Below are 22,433 nucleotides of genomic sequence, written 5' to 3'. Positions count from 1 at the left end.
TTAGAGAGGATTTTGAGCAGGCTGTTGAAGCAGTATCAACTGCATTTCTCTTCATGGTTTTATTTATCGCTTCTAAATTCAGCCTTCAAGTATTGATTAGAGTTCAACATCAAAGCGCATTTAAAGAGGAAGGGAGGAGGTCTGACTGGTTGTATGGCCCCAGGCAGGCATGAGGAGTCGGTTTGGAAGTGATGCATGCAAAGTCCTGCTGCAGTGGTATTATTTATGGCTAACACTGAGTCATTTTAACGACCTGGAGGTTAGGTATTTTCCATCATTGTGAGCAAAATGTTTTGTTTTGTTTCCCCCATCGAGGCACATTTCCACAGGTGTTAGATTTGAATCCAAGCAATGGACTGAATTGGCAGCTGTATTGTAATAGTATGTTACAACATGGTTGTATTTATCATTTATTTTTTTCCTCGAAATCAACTCGCTGCACCCATCTGAGCATAAATTTTCAGGCCGGACGGCCCCCACGCTCGCCGCGATCAATTATCTGACCTGTTGGTTTCGGTGTCACACTCTGATGGGCCCCATTCACATTACCAGTAATCAGCCATCGTCGCTCACGAGCGCCAGTAATGTGCGAGGGGTGTAATGTATCCACCAGAGGCAGCTGAAGTTATTTCAGAATCAATAACTAGACAATTCATGCGTGGCTGCACACCGTGTCCTGAAGAATGACCTCATAAGCTCCTGGCACTTAAGTGATCCAATTGCCACATATTGAAAATTGAAAACTCACTTTACACAGTAAATTCTCCTGACAGTGTCAGAACTGTTATGTACAGCCCTGCCACCGTGGCGCGGAGACACATCTTGAAGATTGTTTATTGTGGCCGGTGAAAGGAGCGCGCTCCAGCCTGTCCAGTAAAGGTCATGACCCTGAATTTGTTTAATCTTGTTAATGGTTTTCATCAGGGCCCTTGATGCACTCAATCGGTGATCGCTCCAGCTATTTAATGCACTTAATTCACTGTTCTCACGTTGCCCTGGAAGCACATTGAACGGGGCCGATTGACACACTTCAGATTTACTGTGTAATTTCAATCGTTTCTGAGGGGCAGTCGTCGATACGTTCAGCCGCTGCTATGTTAAACATTGACTCCCCAACAGGAAGGCATGCGGTTTTTAATTCATAAAAGAGCCGGTTGACAATAGAACAATGGCTTCTATACCGACATCTTATGAATAGAGAATAAATGCCAGGATGTCTTTTTTTTTTGTTTTGTTTTTTTTTTTCTATTCAAGGAAGACTGAATACACTAGAGGCTTTCATCTGAACCTTTTCGCCCGCATGCTCTATCAAAGTCTGACATTTGATGTGCTGTGTTTCTCACTTATTCTCGTGGTAAAAGGTTGAAGAAGACTGTAACACACGAGGCGTTGTGCTGCTCAGGCCTTCCCACCTCCGACTTATTTAATGCTATAGCACAGGCAATATAGATCTCCCAAATATACATTCTCTGTCTTTTTTTTTTTTTTTTCAAATGCAGAAAGCTGCTGTGACGGGAGGCCTGAACTGAGAGTGGGTTGGGAGTCGGTGATACATTTGGATTTGATTATAATGAGATGGCCTTATCCAGTTCTCGCCAGATGAATTTATGAGAAAAGACTGCAGAGCAACTGTAGCATAATGAGAAAGTGTAGCGCGTCTCCGTTGCGCTTCCTCCTATTCTGCTCGCTTTGTGTTTCTTTGGGAAAACTTAAACAACAAACAGAAGTGTTCTCTGTTTGGGTGGAGGTCCAAGGCTGTGGCGCAAACAATGCCCACAGTCGGGCGCGTTTCTGGCATAGTTTCTGGACTTACTCAAAAGTTTCAGTTTCTCTGGTTTTTTTGTCACCTTGCTATCTCGGCTTGTCTCGGCGCCTGACTATGAAGTTGTATTTTAGACTTTTCTGCGCCCTGCGCGGCATTGACAAGAAAACGTCTTTAGCTCAGGATGTGCCGTAGCACCTCCTGTCAATTAACATGATGAACAGGGACCTAGACGGGCCTCGCCATGCACACAGGCTCATATGTGTAGGAAAGAGAAAAAAAAAAAAAAAAAAGACAAAATATCGAGGGAAATAAAAATTAAATCAATCAAGGAATAGATCTAACACCAGACTAATGGGCTTAATTTCACTGTAATATGGCTTCATGTCTATGGCCCAAAGATGCTGATGTCCTCTTTGCTGAAGCTGCTCATTTGCTTTTAGCTGTGTAGGTCCAAATATCTGCGTTGGGATTTGAGTTGTTGTTTTATTATTTCTGGGTTTGATGTTTTGTAGCCCCGAGGCCCCGGCTCCCTCTGTGCCCTATCTTTGGCTGATCTTTGCAGTTCTCGTGTTCTCGAGGTCCTTGGTGTGACTCGGAACACTTCCGGGGAAATCTCACCACATTGCCCACTTTTCTGAGGGTTGAGAATGAAAGAAAAAAAAAAAACATGCACTCACAAGATCAAGCTCCACTTACTTTCCTGCTCCTCTGCTTGCACAGAGGGACTCACAGGTTGTTTTTTCTTCTTCTTTAAAACCACTGTGGCTCGTACTGTAGTAACAAGTAACTGCTCCCTTTCTGAGTTTTTTGAAAAAAAAAATTTTAAGTTGGCACATTCAAAATTTAGGTGTTAAATCATAAATATGTGTTGGCTAATGGAAAAAGCGAGCAGATGTCCTTACATTTGGCTGTATACATTGGAGATGAGTTTGAACGGACTGCAGCTGTCTCCTCTCCTCGTATGCGCCTTTTTTCCAACGACACAGCAATTTTGCATGGAGAGGCTGCCCTTTATGCACTCGTGATGGCCGCGAAAGCAAAACCTCACGAGTGTGAATACAGACGGAATAATGTAAAGGTAGTTTAGATTTAAGTTTGTATAATTAGTGAATTTAATGACATGCATTGACTTTCCCTCTAATTACAGGGACGAGATGAGAAAACTGGGATGGGTGAAGTCAATGAGCTGTGCGACATCCTCTGTCAAAACGTCGGCGTGTATGTGGCTGCGAGTGAATGTAAAGCAGGACAATGCTGGAGAGGAATGTGAATGCAACTGCATCGACTGACTCATTGGAAAGAATCCACTTTATTTAAAACGCACAGCGAGACCACCGCCTTCGTGCGCCTAATGAAGGCTATGGGAAGCGCGTTGTTAAATAAAGCCGCAGTCTCTTCGGGGACAATTGAGTTGCCAAGAGGTATTTTTCACATTTTTTTGTGTTTTTGGAGCTCCTTGTTGGTCACTGCAGGAGTGACAATCGCTAATATGTTGTTGTGTGGCATGTAAATTTCCCATTATTGAGGTTAAATCAAATGATATCTTGTTTTTATTTATTTTAAAGCAGGTGTACGTGGTACGGAGCGGCACGGGTGTGAGGCTGTAAGAAATTTAACAGCCTTTAACTCATTGAAATAGGAGAATGTTGGCAATGTCAACCATAGATTGTTTTCATTGTCAATGAATACTCTTATTACTTGTACAGAAACAAACTGACTAAAATCACAGTTTATTTTGTATCGCAACTCCACGATGAAATGTTCTTTGCAACTAGTACTCGCTGTGCGTGTGCAAAATGGACATCCTGTCACTTGCATCATTTCTATATGTGCACGGCCTTGCATCCCCCCCCTGTTACAGCCCTCCTGTACAAGCAACACTCATCTCAGTGGCCGTGTTTGTATATTCCCTTCACTTTTGATCTCAGTGAATTACTTCCGAGCGAGAGCTCAGATTGTTCCGTTTAAATGAACAGTGAATCAAGCAATTAGATTAATGTGCGGGTTTAAATGCACAGATAAAATTAAATAAATATCTGACTCTGTAATTAGTCCACCGTGTTTTATTTTTTTCAAAACACTCGGTGTGGCGTCGCATGACAACACTGCATAATAGACTGATGTGACGTTTCAATGAATCGGTGTTTACGTAATGCCATTTGAATGGAACCACAGCTTGTGCTGAGCAGAACTTTTTATCATGTATTTTGCCATGGTAACCCATTCTGTAATGTCACTTCGGAAGAATCTAAACATTGGAACTAGATAGTCTTCAAGCCAAACGTGGGGTTAAAGGATTGCTAATATTTTGTGTGTTTTCGATGATCAGCAGTCTTTGTAAAAAAGGCCTGAAACCTGAACTGTACTGATTGAATATTATTAGAAAAAGAAAGAATCACCCTCGTGAGTCACCCTCTTTTCACTCTGTGACCATTCACAACACCACATTTCACTGAGAATGGTTGGCTTTGTATTTCCTGTTGTAGTAAATATCCATTGGTGAGCTTATTCCGACACTGAAAATAGATCCAGAGAAACACTCCAATTGCTGTTGATGAGCGATATTTGCTTTAAACCCTCAATGCCCGACTGTTGTGGGAGGTTATTTGTCATTTGTGGATTTTTCATGTTGAATTGTGCCCTCTGTAGGGAAGGTGATCAGTACGTAGATACTGACTAATGCATTGCTGGGGTTTGGGGTTTTTCATAGGATTTGTTCATAATAACTACAATATATATTATCGACAGCTTGATCCTTTAAAGCCAAATGCTGCCACAGAGGATCGGTTCAAATAATATACCAGTGAACTGATCTTTGATTTATTTCTATATCAGATGAGGCGAGAACACCTAGATAACATGAAATATTAAAAAAAAAAAAAGGCCCGGTGTTCTATTTTAAGATCCGTTGTTTTATTTGTGCAGTCCTTTTTTCTTTCTCTTTTTTTTTTTTTTGTAAATTTCCATTCAATCTGATACATCTTTCTTTTTGAAATGTGTTGCACTTCATTGGTGCATCAAATGAAAATGTAGAATTTGTGCATTTTTGGCTATATCATTGGTTAGAGATCTAACAGTTTGGCAATTTCATTTCTTAGTAATTGTGACAAGAACACTGGCTGTTATAGGGAATGGTAGAGAACTGGTGAAACGGTGAAGGAGTGGGCATATGAATCAATTTTCACTTTTTTTTTTTTTTTTTCTTCAGTCAACTCCATATTCTCCGTCTCTACATTCGTCTCTTCTCTCCCTGCCATCCTTCTCCAACATCTTTCCTTATATCTACTATTTCTCCTCAGCACATGTCCAAACCATCTCATCTTGGTCTCTCTTGATTTAAATTCACATATACCAAATATTTACCCCCAAATGGAATAAAACTAATGAAATGAGGGCTGATTGGCTTCCGGGGGAAATTTATGGAAATGTGTGGGAAAAGCTCATGGTACAGTGATATTATGTCATAAAAGGAGATGCAGACAATCTTGATTTCCTCATCTCAAGCGATTAAACAAAAGCCAACAACAATGGTCGGTGTACTACCATAACAAGTGAATGAAGCTTAACAATGGCTGTGTTGTATTTCTGAGTTTTTAACCGTGTAAAATAAGTTTGCTTCTCAAAAGAAACGAGGCTCATAAGAACAAAACTGTTGCTGCCCAACAAAAATGGCTGAACCAAAGTCATGCTGTATAGCAAGATAATGCAGAAGGTGGTGGTATAGTTTAGATTTTGATGTACAGATACAGGAACATTTAAAAAGAAACTGGCCTTGGCTTCATGGAAGGTTTGGACATATGATGCATGTTGGAAAAAGTAAAGACCCTTTGACACACTTTGAAATCATTTCACTAACTTTCATGTTTTAAAAAAAAAAACCCGACTAAAATGGATGGAGGCTTTTCTTTTCTTCTTTAAATCAAAAAGTCAAGCTGTATCTCAAAATGCACGAAAGACCAAAAAACGTATTAAATAAGCAAGAGCATTTATAAGCTACAGACGTATGCAAGGCTAAAACATGAATCAACAGTGTATGACGGCACAAGGAACTTTTTTAAAATGTGTTTTTTTTTTTTTTTTTTTTTTTTTTGGTGTTTAGTCAAAATATGGCATTTAAAATGAGTCATTGTAATAAATGTCCACTTGCATTTCCCTCAGCCGTCCATCAATGAAAATGGTTTTGGATTCATCCTTCATAGTCGACCAAATCTCTACAGCATGCGTTTTATTCACCAGGACACCTGCATTTGCGACGCGGCTGTTACATTTGGTCAATGCTGGGTGATATTCAAAGCCCTGAAAGAAAATGAAATCGCACATTCAACAATGATTCAAATTTGTAATTATTGGGAATTTTGCCGTGAAACTCTTGGTCATTTCATCCGCAGTGCAAACACTGCTGTGGCGGCGAGAGTATGGCTCTCCGTTATCCGCCTCATTAAACACACCAGCACTCTGTCATACGGTTTATCCAAAATCACACGGACATTGTAGCTCGGGACGCGTTTGATAGCTTAATCCGTCTCCAAATAATCCTCCCGGTGACACGGATGTGCCAGCCCAACTATCCCTCACATACCTGACGCTAACACCGGTGATTAGATTGATATTTTAACTCCGTCCCCCAATGAGTAATACAAGTTAAATGCTCCTGTGGTTGTTGTTAGGCGGCTGTTTTTCAAGGGCTCTCAGGGGTTCTTGGCTTGTTGTTGAGTGTGATATTATGGAACAAATAGTAGGGCTTAATGGTGGTGTCGATGATTTAACTGCCCTCGGGGCAATAAAAAAAAAAAAAGGGGAAAAGGATTTTTTGCAGCTCTATAAAGTGTGCAAAATGTTGATCTGTAGGTGTTTTGAAGTGGCGTTTTTTTTTTCCACCACGACTTAAAAAAAAATTGATTTGAAAAAAACTAACAATGCAAACGGTTCACGTAGGGGCTCCTATTAGTTAACCTACATATTTCACCTTTTTTTGTTTTTTTCTTCAACATTTCAGATTTATGTATGTCGTTTGAGTGCAGCACGGCTCTCCTCCAGTCTCCTTCAGGGCCCCAGCACTGACTGTGTTGTCTGCTCCGCTCTATCAGAGCCGCCGTGGCTTTAATCCTTCGCCCACAGGGGACGGCTGACATGGATGTGTGTAAACTGTTGACATGGTGCTGTCTCCTATGCTCTCTGATCAAAGACAGTGCAGCCCTCCTGTTTCACAACCTGCCTTCAAATATGCCCCAAGTCTCGCCAAGACTCCCCGCCCTCTCCGTTTCACGCTTTTGAGTTAAAAATAAAAAAAAAGAGAGAGAGAGAGAGACGCAGGTTATTTTTTTTTAATAAATTGGTACATCTGATAAACAACAAAGCAGCCATATACAACTCCGCCTCTGTGACCTCCCTCTAAGCACTGAATGTGATTTGGAAAGCCGTGCGAGGTGATCGGTGCTTTACTGAAGACCGTGTTCAGAGGCAGCGGCGCACAAACTTTTCAAAAGGCGAGAAAATACGTCTTGATGTTGTGCTTAGTTTAATTAATCCTCAGTAATGATGCAACTATTAGTAAGAGCAGAGCTCGCGTTAAGTGACTCGGTATGTATGTGTGTAGATCAGGCGAACTATGACTCCCTGTCGACAGGACGTTTCGCTTCAGGAGTTCCAGAGGCTCCTGCCATTGTTCTCGAGTAACCTTTAACCTCACGAGACCACTAATAAGTAAGATGCAGTGGTTGTCATGGTTACACTGTTGCATGTCTGCATGGTCTCGCGCGGTTGCACTGTTGAGTTTAAAACGTTCAAGTTATGAAACAATAAAGATCTCTATCACAAATGTCCCGTTGACATTTCCATCCGAGGAGAATTAGTCATCAGCGATATTTAGGCCACTGTGGCCCGAGTGCTGAAGTGTTTTCTTGGCTCTTTTGTTGGTGTTTTTGTCGGTACTGAAGCCGAGACTACTTGAATAGACTGTTCTGGTAGCTCTAGTCATTTTGGAAGTGACACGAGCTGGTGTGCCAAGCTGCATGTTTGCAAAGGAAACCGTGTGAAGAGTTTTTAAAGTGCCGAACACAATAGCGCGCACAATCGTGGCTCTGGTTCGTACAAACAGAGCCGCGAAACCACACAGAATATCTAAATGGAGTCTAATGCTACATTTTGCAGCAAGCGAAGTGATTTGTGCTCCCATTTTCAGTCGTCCAGATTGTCATCTCTGCTTTTTGTTTTAGTTTTTTCCTGCTGTTCCCTTCACTCGGAAACAATCTGCTCGCCCAATTGTTCACATCCTTCGAGCAACAGGGAACCGGTATTAGCCAATCTCCAGGTTTTGAAAGCCGCAGCGGGCTCTGACTGCTTTAAGTAAGACAAAACACTCTTATTTTGCTTGTGCACATGACTGACAATGGCCTCAACAAGGCATTTTCTTCTTTTCTGGCACCGGCTGCATCCGTTGCGCAGCATATTTTTCCCCAATGAGCTTGATTGTTGTAATTCCGAGGCTCCGTGCTCCAGGGACTGTGTACGCTTAAGGACTATTTGTGCCCCGAGCATTCGCTGTAATTCTGTTGACAATGTTTGATTCCTTTTGGGCAATTTTCTCAATGGAGTTAAAAAGACATTAACGCCTGGAGGATATGGGGCAGATTGTCGACACTTTTGGTAACATAGGCTCTCTCTCCATCGCATTAATTTGAAGGTTTGTATAGGAGCTTTGCAGGCAAGTGGCCACGAAACTGCGCATGCATTGTGTACATATCGACAATCCAGCGTGCTTCTTCTTTTCTTTCCCACAGTCCAAATCCGGCTGCACGATGTGATAGATGGTGACTATAAGAGAGCAGGAAGAGTCTTTAAGCTGTTGAGGAAGCGCTTCTTGTTTTCTGTAGATCTTAAACGGGGGCGATCGTTGCTGCACATTAACTCTTTGTGTCAATTGATGGCGCCTAAGCGAATAGCGCGGACTTGATTTTTGTACACAGCTGGCGTTGTCATCGCTATTGTATTGTCTACTGTATGTTCACGTTCAGGAGGTCATTTATCAGAAGTGTTGGAAAAGAATAGTTACCCTTGTTAAACATGTCTCAGTACCTGCCATCTTGAGGGGACTCGACTGAAACCACGTAGAGAGGGATTTTGGGGACTTTGAGTAACTCGATAGTTGTGTTTAATGGAAACTTTCAGTCAAACTCGAACCCACAATTTAGTCTATATTAATGTTTTTGAAAGCAGCTTCAGGCTCCTCTCCCCAGACTGAGTTCAGGATCTGACATTTACTGATGCGTAGCAACCAATTTATATTTGATGACAAATCTGAGTTCTCAATGATTAATAAAAAATGAAGAAAATGTCTCAAACTGAAGACAACTAAAGTAAAATATTTTACACCGCTTACAGTAATCTTTTATAAATCTGATCTATTTTATTAGTATCTTAATTGACCATTTCTTTGGTGATGTCTTGTCATTGAGTAATATCTTTTCATTCAGCCTACACACACACACGTACACTCATACCTGTGTTGACACAATAGATACATAAAGGAAAATTACAGTTTGAGGTGTTGCTGCCTTAAAACCTAAAATAGCTGCTTGCAAAAAAGCAATTAAATGTCAGAGACTCGAAAGGATTAAGTTGGTACATTTTTAAAAGTTCATGTTTCTTACTGTGATTCTTTAGTTGTCAAAGGGAACAAGTGTGTTTAGATGTGACAAATCACATGTCATCTAGAACATTTTGGGCTGTGGAAAGACGCCTCAATTCCTCGGAGAGAACATGCATATGGCATCCAACCCATCTACACTTTGTATTCAGGCTCTGTCAGACTGCTTATCAGATTGCTGGAGCATGCTTGATATCGGCATCGTTTTGGCTCGTTTAAGAAAGATTCCTCGCCGCCGAAGGACTCTCTGACCTCTGTTTCTTCCTCCCACAGTTGGATCGGGTGGCCAACCTCACCACACAGGAGGGGGCCATCATGGAAACACAGGCGTAATGAGGGAGAGGAGGACAGCTGGTGACCCCTACTGGTCCTATTCAGGTGAGCTCTCATCTGCGCACTGGCCACCTCACCGAGGAGGGAGGAATTCACCCACTCCTTCGGCGTCGTCCCTTTTTGTGTTTTCATCGCGAGTTCAACAAGCAAATACTTACTCCCTCATCACTGCGGTAGACAATTTAGTATTCAAATAATACAATACCTCTGTTGTGTTTTTATTGCTCCTAATAACTGTAATTAAATTAATGCGATGGGGAACGGAAACACATCGATTTATAGCAAAGTGAGTTAATGTTCAGATTATATTCTGGCCTATTGTGATTTGCCACGCATAATGAAGTCACTCTTGCTTAAATGTTTATTTTTCAGTGTGGATCAGGCTTATAACTTTTACAGAGTAAAACTCTGAGATAATTTGATGAATATGAAAGTCATCACATTAAATTATACAGTGGAGCAAAAAAAAAAAAAAAAAAAAAACATCCCAGGAAGGTGATTTGCTGCGAGACATTCAGTTGCTAGTTGGCGGGTGTCCTCGTCAGCCCTCCCGACTGCACCGAGGAAAGTTTGATCAGGTGTTGCAGTAGGCTTGGCTGTGAAAAAGTGATTGGTGGTTTTAATTCCGGTCTACATTATTGATAATATGCGTGCTTTTTCATGTCAAAGTAAGTGCTTCTGGGAATTTAGCTTTTACCTTCTCCCCTTAATTTTTCAGCCATCTACCTTAACAAAATTGGAAAGATGGATGAATGAAGGAGGCCCAGAGTGAAACAGTCTGATGTATGCTCTAATGGATGATTCGTTATGTGCGCTTTTATGCGTGTAAATGTTCTCTGTGCAATATGCATTTGCGTACGTGTCTGTTTGGGTGGCAGCCTTGAAGTGGCAGCAGCCGAGCCACAAGAATTAGGGTTGAGAGTCCCCGCGAATAAATGCATTTAGCAAAACATAGTTATGTAAAAAAAGTTTAGTTTGGCATGCCAGAAAATATTCTTTCATCAAATAACCCTTGTAATAATATCCTGTTGTCCCTGACAGAATTTGGCACGCAGACTACTCATGAACATAACTCCTCCAGTTTATAATATCCAGGAAATTCCAAATCTACCAGAACGCAAAGGAGTAAAGCTTTGAATCCAATTCATAAGACTTGAGCTCACGACTGTCCAATGACAGACATGGAATAAAAATAAATCTAGACGTCTTGATTTTTAATTATAATCATAAGAGAGTTAACTTTTTGACTTCATCTCTATCATAAATTGTGTTGTGAGCGTGTTCATTTAGTTGTTCCGGGTATTGAAACGCTTAAAACAATTGGAAAGCCATTCCCATATTTGTAGTAAACAAAATGAAAGAACCCTGTTCACCTGTAACATTTTGATTATTTGGCTCATCTGTAGCACTTTAAGAGGGCCCGCTGAGCACTTTGCACTAATTGATTTAATCCACCATTTCATGCTTTTGTCTTTTCTGCTAATTATTTTTGTCCACGTTATGAAACCCCACAGCTTCATCCAGTCGAAAATGTCCGCTGAAGTCCACTTCATGTGGACATGTAAGCAGGCTGTGGTTTTGAGAAGCATATTTGGTGCTTTAGAGTGCTGCCTTTCATTCAGAGGTACACACCCCAGTGAAAGCACAAAGCCCCCTGTTGGCCATCAAGCAGCTCCGATGGGAAATGGGGGTTATGTGCTTTGATCGAGGGCACCTCACTGGAAGCGCTCGGGAAGGAAAGAGCAGTGAGCAGAATTGTATTTACAGGTTCCAAGGTCCAAAAACACCACCTTGTAAATAACTAACTCGGTCCCTCTGGTAGTGAAGTGCATTGCAGCTCTCGAAATTATTATACCGACGGAATATTTTGTCTGTGGCTCTGCCGCCGTGGGCCGCCCAAATCTCATGGTTTTAGGCAAGAAAATTGTGCAAATAACGGCGAAAAACGAACTGTGCTTACTTTGGACTCAAGTTTGTTTGGTATTCATGTCACCCCTGATAGTAGTCTTCGTCTCCCAGAGTCGTGTAGTCAAGGCAGTGAAAGAATTTCTGCTTTGACTACCCAGGCGTGATTGCTTTCCCCCCCCTACTGTGTACAAGGTATGTGGAGCCCATTATTTGGAATCCTAATGACTTCAAATGTGGCTTTAAATTCTCCACAACCTTTTTAAAAAGGGAGGCCTTCAATATCAAGACACCTTTTTGCTTTGGTGTGCGTCCTCTAAAACGTGGAAATCGAACATTTCCTTCTCAAATTAAAAGATGATTTTGATGAGGCTGCCTCAAATTGGTAATATGTTAGATTTTGTTTCTATGCGAGTCAATCCAATCAGAAATAATACACAGATTAAGTGAAAATAGTGTATGTTATCTGAGATGCCCTGCTGGTTTATACAAAACATATATATTGGGAACATTTTTAAACTGGCCCTGAAGGTTTAAGTGTGGACCACAAGATGGTGTATTGAGTCACTACTCTCTGTCTCAGGCAAGTTATTCATACAAACAAATTAAGCTAATCGTGGGCCAACAGAGCATTGGAAATTAGATGATGTGCATGTTTTTTGGGTTTTTTTTTTCTTTCTGGCTGTGACTTATAGTCTGGGGAATAGAATAGTTTGTGCTTTCTGGCACACACCCATGTTTTAGTGGTCTTAGTGAATTGTCAGGTGAATCTGTAGACATGAGGAATAGCAGAGAGTAGTTCTGGTGGTGAACCACAGTGAACATTAACCCACTTGATATTTGTAATTTGAAGCTGAGCTTTTTAAACGCTAGTTTTATTCCCGATTTGTCATTTTGCTGTGTGAATTGCTACTTCTGTTCTTGTTCCCTAAAGGTTAACAGGTTGTTCTACTGTTGTTCGAGGTAGTGGCATTTAATTTATTTGAGGTGAACCACCACTTTGTTCAAACACTGCAGGAAGCATCGAGAGCTTTGTATTTTGTATCCATCTTCATTTCTTTGTCCAGATCTTTTTAATGTTGCCAATTTAGTCATTGTCTTTTAGTACCAAGGCCAAGTGTGAGTCCAGCGGGACACAGTTCGCCTGAATATTCATGTTGAGTTGTTTCTCTTTTTCTAATTAAGACACAAGGCTCTAATTAGACTTGGCAAATGTCTTTGGTCACTTAAATTTTAGGACCATTTGACAGCCTCATTTATATCTTCATGTAAATGGATGGCAAAACTGTTAATACGTATATTTAGTAACCGACCAAGGCATTGGTTATTTTTTGTTTTTGTTCTGAGTGACATGGATGCTTAGTAAGAAGTGAAAGAAACATGATGTTAGGGGACTACATGCCTGATCTAGATGGATTTTATTAGATTTTATGGCTTGTGTAGACTACCAGTGTCCATCAGTGAAGACAGTTGGCCGACTGTACTGAGAAAAAGGGGACGCTTTGAGGGGAACACAGAAATGTCCATTACTTCAGGAAGGTAATTAGTGGCCAAGGCTGTGAATAGGGGACAGACAAGCGTGCCTTAGCAGCTAAATGGTTATTAAGGGCATTTGCTCTGTGCAAGTGGGTGTAAAAGAAAGGCACAGACGAGAGTCAGCCCAAAGCTAGAAGGTAGTGGTGCAAAACATCCTTCAGATCCACCAGCAAGACACAGAAAGTGCACAACATGTAGTGGAGTGCTGTGTGAGAAACACTCTGCAGCCCTCAGTGGGAGTCCTACCGGTGAACAGAATGTGGGGGAGAACTGTTAAAAGAATGATGCGTGTCAGGAACTCCAGCGAGTCAATGAAAAACTTTTTATTGAAAGATTGTTGAATCCAAAACTTGTTTCAGGTGTGGAAGGTTAAACATATTTTGTGACAAAATGTATTTTGTGACAAAATGTATTTTGTGACAAAATGTATTTTGTGACAAAATGTATTTTGTGACAAAATGTATTTTGTCACAAAATGTATTTTTTTCCTTGACCGCTGTGAAGACGACTTTAATGCTCACTGTTTGCGTGGCCCTCAACGTTTCCAAGTGAAAACGGAAAACTTTTGTTGCGTTTTAGGTGTGTGTCCGTTTGCATGACAAAAGGTCCTTGGAGCCTCTGAAAATGAAACTTTTTGAAAACCGCTCGCTCTTTCGCTGCTATTACGCGTGTGCATCACGGTCGTAGTGAATAGTTCTTCTGCACATGCTCGGTAGATGGACAATAACAACAATGGCGGCCTCCAGAGTGTCATGACTCCCCGTCCATATTCTCCTGGGACTTAGTAGGTTTACGGTTGAGTCACCCATAGTAGAGATCCAACTTTGTCGCCTGTCCATACGAATGTCCGTGTCCTCCCATTGTTGTTATTTACAATGTATTGCTATTGCACCCACTAGTGGCCCAACATGAAAATTACATCTTTTTCTTTTTACCTTGTGTTAAACGTGAAATTCTTCAGAAACACAAATGCAAAAACAGTGTTTTCACTTGAAACGGTGTCACCTTGTAAACGCGCCTGAATTATTGTCTTTAGGGTTGACTTGGTTTCACAGGTGTGTGCAGCCGTCATATTAAACACATTTGCGAACCTCAATCTGAAGGGAACATTCACTTTACATCCACAGTTGGTGTCGTTTTAGCAGTAAGTTAGTCAAAGATGTTCACATGCTTGTTATTGAGGTTTGAATGAATTTTAAATGTGAGTCTTCATTCGCTAACAAAAACTAAGGAAACCAAAGAAAGCAGCCAGCGTGCCACGAAGACCTTCTACACACTGTCCAGTGCATCGAGGAATGGGTGGCACAGTACCAGGAGATCTCATCAGTCCATGACACGTCATGCATGCATATACTGTGATTATGACCCATAATGGAAGAAACCTCGAAACCCACATCCTGAAATTATTTCAAAGTGTGTGCGCATACGTGCAATTGGGAGGCATTTCTCACAAGAGGGGCGATATCCTACGCTCTGTAAGACTCCCACAGGAACAGGACTATGCATTAATTTTTCAGCTTTTTATATCTCTGCAGGTTCTCACATCATCTCTGTTAGTTTTTCTGGCTTCTTTTATCAGTAGTTTTTTTTGTGTGTGTGTGTTTGGCCAATAATGTGCAGTAGTTTGCCTTTGATCGGTCTCCTGTTGATTTATTGTTCGACTTTTAATTACAGCACAACAGTTGGAGCACCTTAACGTGCATTTGCAGACGAATTATGCTTGATTCCCTCGAACAGTGTGGAGAATGAAAAGGAAAAATAAACACCGCAAATGAATACAAGCACTCGATGTAGAAAAATATAGATTCGCGTCACAGAGATAATTGTCGATTTTAATTTTTCTGCATTATGAGATTTTGCCAAGTCCCTGATTTAGCTCACATGACATTTCAGGCTGACATGGAGTCATTCCTTAATGAAAGATTTATGCTCTTGCTTTGATCACTCACGAGTTTGTGATGTTGGTTCTTAGAAAAGGATAACCGTGCAAAATTGTGGAAATTAAAAATGCAGCAAAGAGCATATGCTCTAATCCTTAGGATGATATAGTAGTCTACCTTCAGGAATTAATAATATAGCTTAAGGCTTTGCCTCTCAGTGATTTTTCACATTAATAACTTGCTAATGGCTGCCTGCTTCATGTGAGTGGAGCTGGAGCTGTTTGAATGTTTGGTTTGAAGCCACCATGATGAGCTGCTGCAGCCACGGAGCGCGCCTGCGATTGTCTGATATGCCTGGATTATGTTTCCCTTCAGCTCAACTCTTTTTTTTCGTTTATTTTTTTCTCCCCCCCCCCCCCTCTTCCACAAGGTTGCCCATGATCATTAGCAATCTTTCCACTCATGTCTCACATAATGAAGAGAAGGAAGTGTCATTTTCAATCAACTGCTATGTTGATCCAACTTAATTAGTACTTTAGAGGATACAAAATAGGATTGGCTAACTTACTGTTCTTGATTGCCTGGGCTGCTTGTTTTGGCCTTGAATTAACCATCAATTCTATGAGCGCAGCTTCCTTTTCTATGTATATATTCACTACTACACTTTTGATGCATTCTTTTCCAGTTGGCAAGCAACTTATATATTTTTTTCCCCCCATAAGAGCAACATGCCAATCTTACATTTTCTGCTGTGGATTTTACTGTACAGAACTGTTAGACTGCAGCTCTGTTCGATATAAGTGTGATATATTTGAGTTTCTGATTTCATTTCTCTGATCTTCTGTTGGGTGCGACATGTTAAACCCCGTGACTCATGTAACCTTAAAGTAGTCTGCTGCTGGTGAAGGCAGTGCACTCACAAAGTGTAAGTGCACTGCTTCTCGACTCCCCCGTCACTAAAGCTGTAGGGAAAAGAGCAATGCCATGTTGTCATGGTGCCCAACAGAAGGAGCTTTGCCTCCTGGAGGCTTTGAATCAAGAGGAAGATTGCTCCCGGTAGACCCACATGTATGAGGAGCACTTGAGTTTAAAACAAAGCTCCCTTAATATACAGCTTTAAGGAATTGGGGAAGTGCATAGTGGGTGAAATATGTGGCTTTCTATACCAAGATCCAGGGACACACTCCCCAGGGCTAAAGATAAAAACACATTTCCTCCATGATAAGAAAGGCTTGCTAATTTGCAATAATGAGGCTGTGTTTTCCAAGGGTTTCCAGGTCTCCTGCCTCAACATGCGGCATTTGTCCCATTGTATTTGATGCTTTCCTCCCGATTCCATCAATAGATGATACCGCTCACGGTGTCGAAGTAATGCGTATATTTCAATCGGCAATGACCTTTGAATTTAATGTTCAAGTGTTGCATAGTCCAATGACATTACAGGATGTCATCCAGTGTAGAGAATAAGCAATATCAAAGGGTATGTTGTTGACTGTGGGTTTTACATTAAGCAGATGAAATTTAGCATTGGTTATTGCACTTAATCTATTCAGGGCGCGCACTTCTGTCACTCTTGCGCTCTGCGATATATTGTGATTGAATTTATCATCATTGAGGTATCACAATTGGCTGTACATGTACATCTCACCATCACGTCATGCGCTTGTGATTGATGCTTTGAATATTGCTATATTGAATAATATATATGTTGCCAAGTTGGAGCCATATTGCCTGCGATGTGTTGACAACGTATTCGATTGTATTTATGTCAACATGACATACCCGATGACAACATGCTAGAAATCAGAAGCACATGAATGAAAAATGACTGGAAACAAGGTCAACAACTTCTGAAACTGCTAGTGGGAGCTGCTATAGTGCGTTTGATCCAAATGATCAAAAGATCTGAATGCAAGTAAAGTGGCGTCGTGACCTAATCTTATCGCAATACTTAACATCACAGCTTTGACTAATGTTGTCCAACCTCAACTGATATAAATATATGTTATGTATGTGTGTGTGTGTGTATATATATATCAACAACCCAAAGGTTTTCTGTTTAATCGACTTGACCTTACTTTGATTCAGGGATGGAGTGATTACCGGTGTAATTATGAGCTGCGCTACAATTTATTTGACTCTGAGTCCTGATTCATCATTAAAAGCATGTGTGATTAACACTGTGCAAAAACTGACAAGAAATTCTGTCCAGCATCAAACAAACTAATCAGCGGTCTCCCACAGAGGTGTGCCAACACACACGTGTTATGGGTCAGTGAAAACATGCCGTCCAGGAGGAATAAACCCGGGGAAAAAAAAAAAAGTGCAGCGGGAAGCTCGACAGATGGGCACAGTTTTCTACCAAGTAGTAAAAATGACAGAGATCAGTTCGGTTTTCAAGAAGTGTTTCAGTTCAGGCACCGTCCAACCGTATGCCAGCTTATTGTGCAAATATTTCAGTCTTTTATTACAACGATGGGAAGCTTTAATTATTCTTGAAGAAAAGTATTGGATCAGACATTGCAGAAAAACATTCTACATTATTGGCTTGTTTTTATAAGCCAGCATTGGTTATAGTGCACAGATCAGATTCTGACTCCGAGCTTCATATAATACATATAATGTATACATATAATACATATTATATCTGATCTGTATCAATATATTACTTCCAGCTATTGTATTACAATCTATTTGCACCGATGTGGACAGTTACATATTTATGTTATCAATATTTTCATTTTAGACTCTTAATCAATGAGAATATCTTTATTTATTTATTAATTTTTTATATAGTTCTAGTAATTATAATATGAGACTCTAAATGTTGAACACATTTTGTATATCTGCTTCTTCCTTTTTCAATGATTTCAAGGTGCCTTTCACTCTACTTTACATTTACCGCATATATTAAACGTTCCCAAGCAATATCAATAACCTTGACATCTTTCATCGTAATAGTTTTGATAAGAAACTTTTCTTGCGTCGCTTCTTCCGCGTAGCCTTAATAAACCAGGCAGAGCTGCGTTTCTCAGGATGTCTGGACTTGAGGGCAGCGCACACCGACATCAAGTGACACGCTTTGAAGCGCCTACACGCACACAGTTTTCTGTTTTACACGTGCACAATGGCAACATCCTGACAAACATTGCAAGATGACACACGTCAAGCTTCAAGAAAAGAACTAGTTTAATCACATTCACTTCTCTGACGGGCCATCTCCACATCAGCACTGATTCTGTCTGTGGGGTAAGTTGATGTTAACGGCATCCATCAGTTGGTGCGGTTTGTGCTGCACTTCAGTGTTTTTTTTTTTTTTGTTTCTTTCTTTCTTTTTTCCCCCCACTTTTATTTTGATTGCAGGAACTGGGCTCTTTTATAGTATTTGTAAAATCGAAGGGCCCTCTGAACTTTGTAGTGCTCATCCTGGAACATTTCTTTACAAGCCTCTTGTACCCACAGTGCTCCCCGGACTTGATTAATTTCCTGCTCTGGGGAGAACAGAGAGGGATTCATCCGTCTTACACCCTGCGTTTGTACTCTCAGCTGTTCTACGCAATGATGGAAGCTTAACACACCATCATCTATATCCCTCCAGTCCCGCTGATGTGTTGTATCAACCTGTAGATGTACCTGCACTCATTTCCCCAGAAAATGAGAGGTGCAGGAACACTAATTATTAAAAATGAATTTTGCTAGAGCCCAAGCTGACTCATTATTCATCTTGGTTATTGCTCACAGTTTGGATCAGCCTTCGTGTGCCAGAATTGGTCCATTTGTCTCTGTCAAGGGTGGGCCCTTGACAGATGTGCCAATATGGCTGCCGAAGTTTTGTGCTAGGGGGAGAGGCATCTTAATTCTCCATGATGTATCACACTGGCAGCAACCAATTTAGCAGAATTGAGCTCCAAATCATCTTACTTCCCACTGCCTCTGACAATCTGTTTCCTTTTTCTACATGAGGTAAATATATTATGGGTGGAAACAAATTAGGGATTCCTACACCCTGAACTAATATTATATCAGTAAGTTTTGTTTGTGCAGTTCTGATGTTACAGCAGCATGTTCTCTGGCCTTCACCGGCTCGATACATAACGCCAGAACACCAAATGCACAGCCACTATTAAAACGGCCAGATTTTGTGGTTTTCCTGTTTAGGGCAGATTGATGCGTTGGACCGACAAGTATGTTGTGTAAACTTAATTAATTAAATTCCCGGTGTCACATGGTGTTAGTGTTCTTTCCGGCCGCACACTAAGCTTAGGTGGTGGCTGGGGTCCAACGTAATAGATGTGGACATGCTCGGCCTGCTGGGAGTGCAATATTGAGTGTGTGTGAGATTGCCAGCCCACAGGTTTCCTCGCTAATGTGGTTATGCTGATGAGTAGGTATGAGCTCGAAAGCAGCTCAGCAAATTCTTAAACTCATAATCATGATGACTTACTTTATGAGTGCACATCCCCCTCGAGGTGAGGAGTTAACTGTAGGGGGCAAAGCTGTAATCGTGACATAATGGCACAATTTTCGAAGCTGTGCAGTGCTTCCCTTGGATTGTAAAACGATGCCTGATTGATGATGATTTGTTTAAATGCTGCGAGAAATGTTTGCACAAAATTGTGCTCTGGCATTTAAAGCACAAACTAACTGTATGGGAGAGTTTGATGGTTCTTGTTAGTGTAGTTGCCGGACTTGTTCGGCTGTTCATCCTGCACTACTGTCGAGCTTACCGAGTTACACCGCTAACTATCGATTCCTGTCTGGATTGTAAATTATAAGGACACTTGCTGTGTAAACATGGAGCCATTGTTGTCCCTGCTTAGCTTGCAGAACAACTGCAAGAGTAATGGCTGCTGAGGGTGTGTGCCGAGCGTAGAGAGGGCGATAGCTCAGAGTGGTTCAAGCCGGTTTTGCGCTGTATTATTTCTGTTGGATAACGCTGCCTGCGGAGCGTGTGATACAGTTTGGTCTTTAAATCAACATTTGTGGATCAGAGCTTTAACTCGCTGATGTTAGTGCACAATCTAGTTTATGAAGCGCAATTGTCTTTATGTAGCTCCTCATGAAGTTCACAACAGTGAGGTTGGCCTAGGATGGAATTTAAAACAGCCGCCGCCGTCGTAATCTTTCTTGAAACTTCAAGACAGTTATGTTGACTTGAGGTGACCAGGCTTCGTATGCTCTCAGCAGCCGGTAGAGGAAAGATCACTCAATCCTGCCATCCTTTGTCTTGTTGAGTCGCATGATTCATTTAGGTTGGAGCTCATATACCTGCGAGGGCTGATAAAAAATGTAGGCGTATTATGGGATTATTGGGGTAGAAGCACTATTTTGCGTTCAGAAAAGGAAAAAAAAGAAAGTGACTGTCGTGCGGCTTCCCAAAGCGTCCTTTCTGGTTATGTTGTTTTCTGTTTTTTTTTTTTTAAGCGGAGAGGTGAACAATATCTCCCTACATTAAACAGAATTGACAAAAAGAGCCTTTTGATTGAGAGCAAGCTGTGTGCTGATGTGTCCAGTTTCTGAAAATATAAATAGAGCCACTAATGTGTTACTTCCTCTGTTGCAGTACATTTTTAGCATCTAGCCGGAGGGGTGGGGAGACAAAGGACCACTTTGTCAACCGTCCCAGTGAACATCATCTGCAACTCTTTGCTGCTTAAATTTCTCCCTGCACGATCTCGCAGGCCTTTCCTTTGTTAGGACTTAGTGACCTCTTTTCTCAAAAATGAAGTCATTTGCATGAAATTGGCAATTGATAGTTTTTTATCTCTAGTTAAAAAAAACAAATAAAACGCTACACAGTTGTGTAGCTGCTCTCTGTCCTCATAGTAATATTGTAGTTTAAGAGCAGGTATGGTAGGGGGTGGGGTTTGCATGTTCTTCCTGTGTTGGTGTGATTTCTCCAGTAACTCCAGGACCCCACAGTCCATAAAAAGACATTTGAAGCTAATTTTGTTTCTAAATCGCCAGTGATGGACTCTTCATTTGTTAGGGCTTCCTGAGCTATGTAATCACTTGCTATGGAGGTCCGCATTTTAAAAATTGCAAACACTGCTGGAAATGTTTCTTTTTTTTTTTTGCTTTTACTCAAATTCTTTAATAAAAAATCTTGAATAAGTATTGTAGCTTCTAATCCAAACAATCCAAAATACATGTGAACTACAGATTTGATTAAAAATAAAAAAAACCCACAACTGCCTATTTTTCTTTCCGTCACATCTGAGTGAAAGCACAATTTTCACCTGCGTCTAGTGGAAAAGCAGCTGCCCAGACGAAACTTCCGAATTGCTGCACTGATTGCACAAAAGTGGGAAGGAAAGATTTTTCAAACCATCAAGAAACTTGTCAGCAGGTCGGAGACCTTGTGAATGATGTCATTTGACAAATTGATCACACCCATGATGCAGTTGCCATTAACAGGAGTTCGTCGTAACTTTCAATGCTGAACGAGTGAATTCCCCTTCAGATATTGTACTGTTTTATACAATCTCTGCTAATTATAATTTGATGGCTTCTATTTTGATATCCCAGAGTTTTGATTCCTGAGGTGATAGTAAGAGGATGTAGTAAAAGTAAAACATAGTCCACAGAGGGACATTTTGATTATTTTTTCTATTTTACACACATACCTATAACACTTACTACAGCAACTTTAATTTTAAAATGAATTTAACCAATCCTCCTCTGCGTCCACGTCTCCCCAGGAATTAATTTTCTGCTTCTTTATATGAGCTTCCTCCTCCCTTCCATTCCTTAATTTCTCCTCCTCGTCTATCGTTCCCAATGCCGGCTGCGTCTCGCTTCTGAGCAGGGGTTTGCATGTGGATGCTACGGTGCAGTGAGGAGGGTGAGACGCGCTCTGGATTAAGGTGTGATTTAAGATGGCTGCTCGCTGTGCTTCGCTCAGCGCTCATCTGGGGATGTGGTCATATGCAGGCTTGTGATTTGTGGTCTAATTAGCACTTTTGGGGTACCTAAGGCTAAATAAATTGGCTTTTTTCGCTCTCTCTCTCTCTCTCTCTCTCTCTCTCTCTCTCTCTCTCAGCTACCTTCAGGTTTCATTTCTTTGACTTCCTGTCTGCGTCTACCGACTGACGCGTGTACCCACATATGCAGGCAAACTCTCATTTTTAAGCTTGAAAAATCCAAGCTGGGGATGACTGGGACCGTGTGAGTAAGCTGCAGACGTAAGGGTTTAGCTGTGCTGATAGAGGCTTCGCCATGCAGCCAATTTATCACTGCAGGAGGAAATAAACACATGTCAGTTCAGCTAAGGTCAAAGTTCACAGGTGAAAATTGGGAAAATAATTTGGCGGAAGCCGGTGTTTACCTCTGCCAGAGAGGTTATGCTGATATGGCCCTTGGCTGTCTG

At 41.1% G+C, this 22,433-nt stretch overlaps 1 protein-coding gene across 1 annotated transcript in view; it reads left to right on the top strand.

Moving 5' to 3' along the window:
• The window catches only part of LOC308108450 (receptor-type tyrosine-protein phosphatase gamma-like), a 109,840-nt gene that overhangs the window by 14,583 nt on the left and 72,824 nt on the right, over nucleotides 1-22,433 (top strand). The window contains exon 2 of the mRNA XM_080461390.1: nucleotides 9,684-9,788. Within this exon, the coding sequence (XP_080317516.1) occupies nucleotides 9,684-9,788 (105 nt within the window). The remainder of the gene's footprint in view (nucleotides 1-9,683; nucleotides 9,789-22,433) is intronic.

The sequence above is a fragment of the Lipophrys pholis genome (genome assembly GCF_963383615.2).
Source record: "Lipophrys pholis genome assembly, chromosome: 4".
NCBI lineage: Eukaryota > Metazoa > Chordata > Actinopteri > Blenniiformes > Blenniidae > Lipophrys > Lipophrys pholis.
The sequence above is the reverse complement of the archived record's forward strand: the minus strand, read 5'-3'. Positions and strand labels throughout refer to the sequence as shown.